Source organism: Tupaia chinensis, unplaced genomic scaffold (genome assembly GCF_000334495.1).
Source record: "Tupaia chinensis unplaced genomic scaffold, TupChi_1.0 Scaffold146961_1, whole genome shotgun sequence".
Lineage (NCBI taxonomy): Eukaryota > Metazoa > Chordata > Mammalia > Scandentia > Tupaiidae > Tupaia > Tupaia belangeri.
This window is the reverse complement of record NW_006206814.1, coordinates 990,924-993,314: the sequence shown is the minus strand read 5'-3', so window position 1 is coordinate 993,314 and position 2,391 is coordinate 990,924. Positions and strand designations below refer to the sequence as shown.

Genomic DNA, 2,391 nt, shown 5'->3' with positions numbered 1-2,391 from the left:
TCTGTGGCCTCTGCCCCGCCCCCACCAACCCCTGTGGCCAAGCTCAGCCAGGTCCTGGGTACCAGCTCTCTTCAGCCCCAAGTCCCCAAGCCAGGTCCGACTCTCAGGCAGGCCCAGAAGCCGCAATCTGTGTGGTAACTTGTGACAGGACCTTCCCGATGAGGTGACTCGGGTGCCTGGGGCTGTCCCGGGCCAGGGCGCAGGAGCGCGGGCAAGGTCCGGCCCTGCCGATCTGTGCAGACTACGCTCACACCCCTCCGGGTACCGATGATGTCCGCCTGCCCCCTGCCCCGGTCTCCAGCGTCCCCTCCTGTCCCCCGTTGGGCCGCTCTCTCTCCAGTTCACCCCCTCTCTGCCTCCAGATCTCAACTCCTTCCAGCAGACCTCGAAGTGGATCGATGACGTCAGGACGGAGCGGGGCAGCGACGTCATCATCATGCTGGTGGGCAACAAGACAGACCTGGCTGACAAGAGGTAGGCGGGGACGCCGGGTGCGGGCGGCGAGGCCGGGCCGGCCCTGGGGCAGGTTCTGGTGTGGGCTGGCAAGCCTGTGCTTCCCGCCTGTCTGCCCAGGAGCCTCATGGCCACGTGGGCCGCCTACCCAGAGTCCCAGCTCCAAAGCCCCGCGTTCGCCTCCGGGCTTGGTCTGTCCAGCAGGACGTGGTCGAGGCCCGCCAGCACCATGGTGCAGCCCAGACACAGCAGAACCCAGCCCCGCTAGCTCCTGCCCCGGGACGCGCCTGCTCCAGGGTGCGGAGGTTTGGCGTCTCGCTCCCAGGTGTGAGCGGCATGTCTGGGCCACATGCTGCCATCCCGGCCCTCGGTCTGAGTTTCCGCAACCATGGCCACTCAGCGTGCAGGTCTGGCCTAGGTGCCACGCTCCATGTCTGTCCACAGCCACGGCCACTCAGCGTGCAGGTCTGGCCTAGGTGCCGCGCTCCGTGTCTGTCCACTCACCTCACATGACCTGGACTCAGGTAACGCGGTAGGCCTGGACCCAGCAGCAGTGTGGACTTCCAGCCACGTGCCCTGCCACCTAAGGCATCGTTGTGAGAGCCACTTCAATAGATTCCTGTTCTTGAAGAGAGGAAAACTGGGTTCAAACCCCAGCAAATTTGCTAAATGCTTTGTGGCCGTTACACTAACTGCTGGTCCCGGGAGAGTCACTTTGAACCTTACTGTTGTCATTTGGAAAGTGGAACTGATAATGCCACCCAGAGAGGCAGTGTGGGGCTGGAAAGTCGAAGTCACAGTCGGAAAGGAAGGCAGGTCCGGGACAGCCACCCACCCGGGGCCTGCCCCAGGCCTGCTCCTGAGCAGAGGACACTGGGAGGGGTGGGGAACAACTGGTGCCTACTCGTGCCCCATACCCCCCTGTCCTGGAAGGGCCCCCTGCACCCGGGTCAGACCCGGGCTCCATGGCTGCTGCAGGGCCTGGTCAGCCTCTCCTGCCCCGCTGTAGGCCAGTCCTCAGCTCAGGTTACTCTCCCACCTCTGCAGGGCTGCTCCCCCTCACCTGATCTCCCTCCCGCTTACCCCAGGCAGATAACCATCGAGGAGGGGGAGCAGCGTGCCAAAGAGCTGAGCGTCATGTTCATCGAGACCAGTGCGAAGACCGGCTACAACGTGAAGCAGGTGAGGACGGGCTGCTGCAGGTCCCCGCTGGCCTGGCCACGGAGGCCCTGGCCGGCTTCCAGGGGTGCTCCGCCTCAGACTTCCATCTGCCTTGCCCCGCGGGCTAGTGATTGAGCTGGGAGAAGCAACCCGAGCCCGTGTAATGTGTCCCAGTGAGGGGACAAGCTAAGTTCCCGAGCTGGTCAGGCGTGCCAGAGGGAGGGACCCTTCGCTCCTGGTCACCTGGAGATGCCGGCGCCAGTCACCACAGCAGCACTCCTCGCCGGCCGGACGGCAGGCTGTCAGGGTGTCCAGCCGCCGGCCTCCATGGCTCCCTGCTGTCACGCCTCCCTTCGGATGAGCGAGCAGACGTCAGCCCGGTCAGCCGTGGGAGCCCGTGCCTGCTGTTCAGCAGTGCTCAGGGCCCTGAGGACGGCGCAGGCTCGGAGCCCCCGAGGGAGAGGGTGTGGAGCGGAGGCCGAGCCTCGGAGCAGGGGTGCTGACCCTGGCCCTCGCCCCAGTTAGTCCAGGGGCGGGACTCAGCCAGTCAGCAGAGGGGCTGGACACGACTCCACCCTCCCTCCAGCGCTGAGTAGGCAGCTCTTCTCAGTGGTGGTTGCAGGCCCTGGGGCCTTGTCACCGGTGTAGTCGGCGTTCATCGCCTCGCGGTGCGGCCAGGTCTCACATGCCGTGGGACGTCGTGTTGTGGCAGGGACATGCATGCCGTGGGACCCCGTGGTGCGGCCGGGTCTCACATGCCGTGGGACCCCGTGGTGT

General features: G+C 65.7%; 1 protein-coding gene across 1 annotated transcript in view; it reads left to right on the top strand.

Moving 5' to 3' along the window:
- The window catches only part of RAB6B (RAB6B, member RAS oncogene family), a gene marked incomplete at its 3' end in the record, with an annotated part of 91,074 nt that overhangs the window by 86,058 nt on the left and 2,625 nt on the right, over positions 1 to 2,391 (top strand). The window contains 2 exon segments of the mRNA XM_027768594.1: positions 363 to 474; positions 1,542 to 1,635. Of these exon segments, the coding sequence (XP_027624395.1) occupies positions 363 to 474; positions 1,542 to 1,635 (206 nt within the window).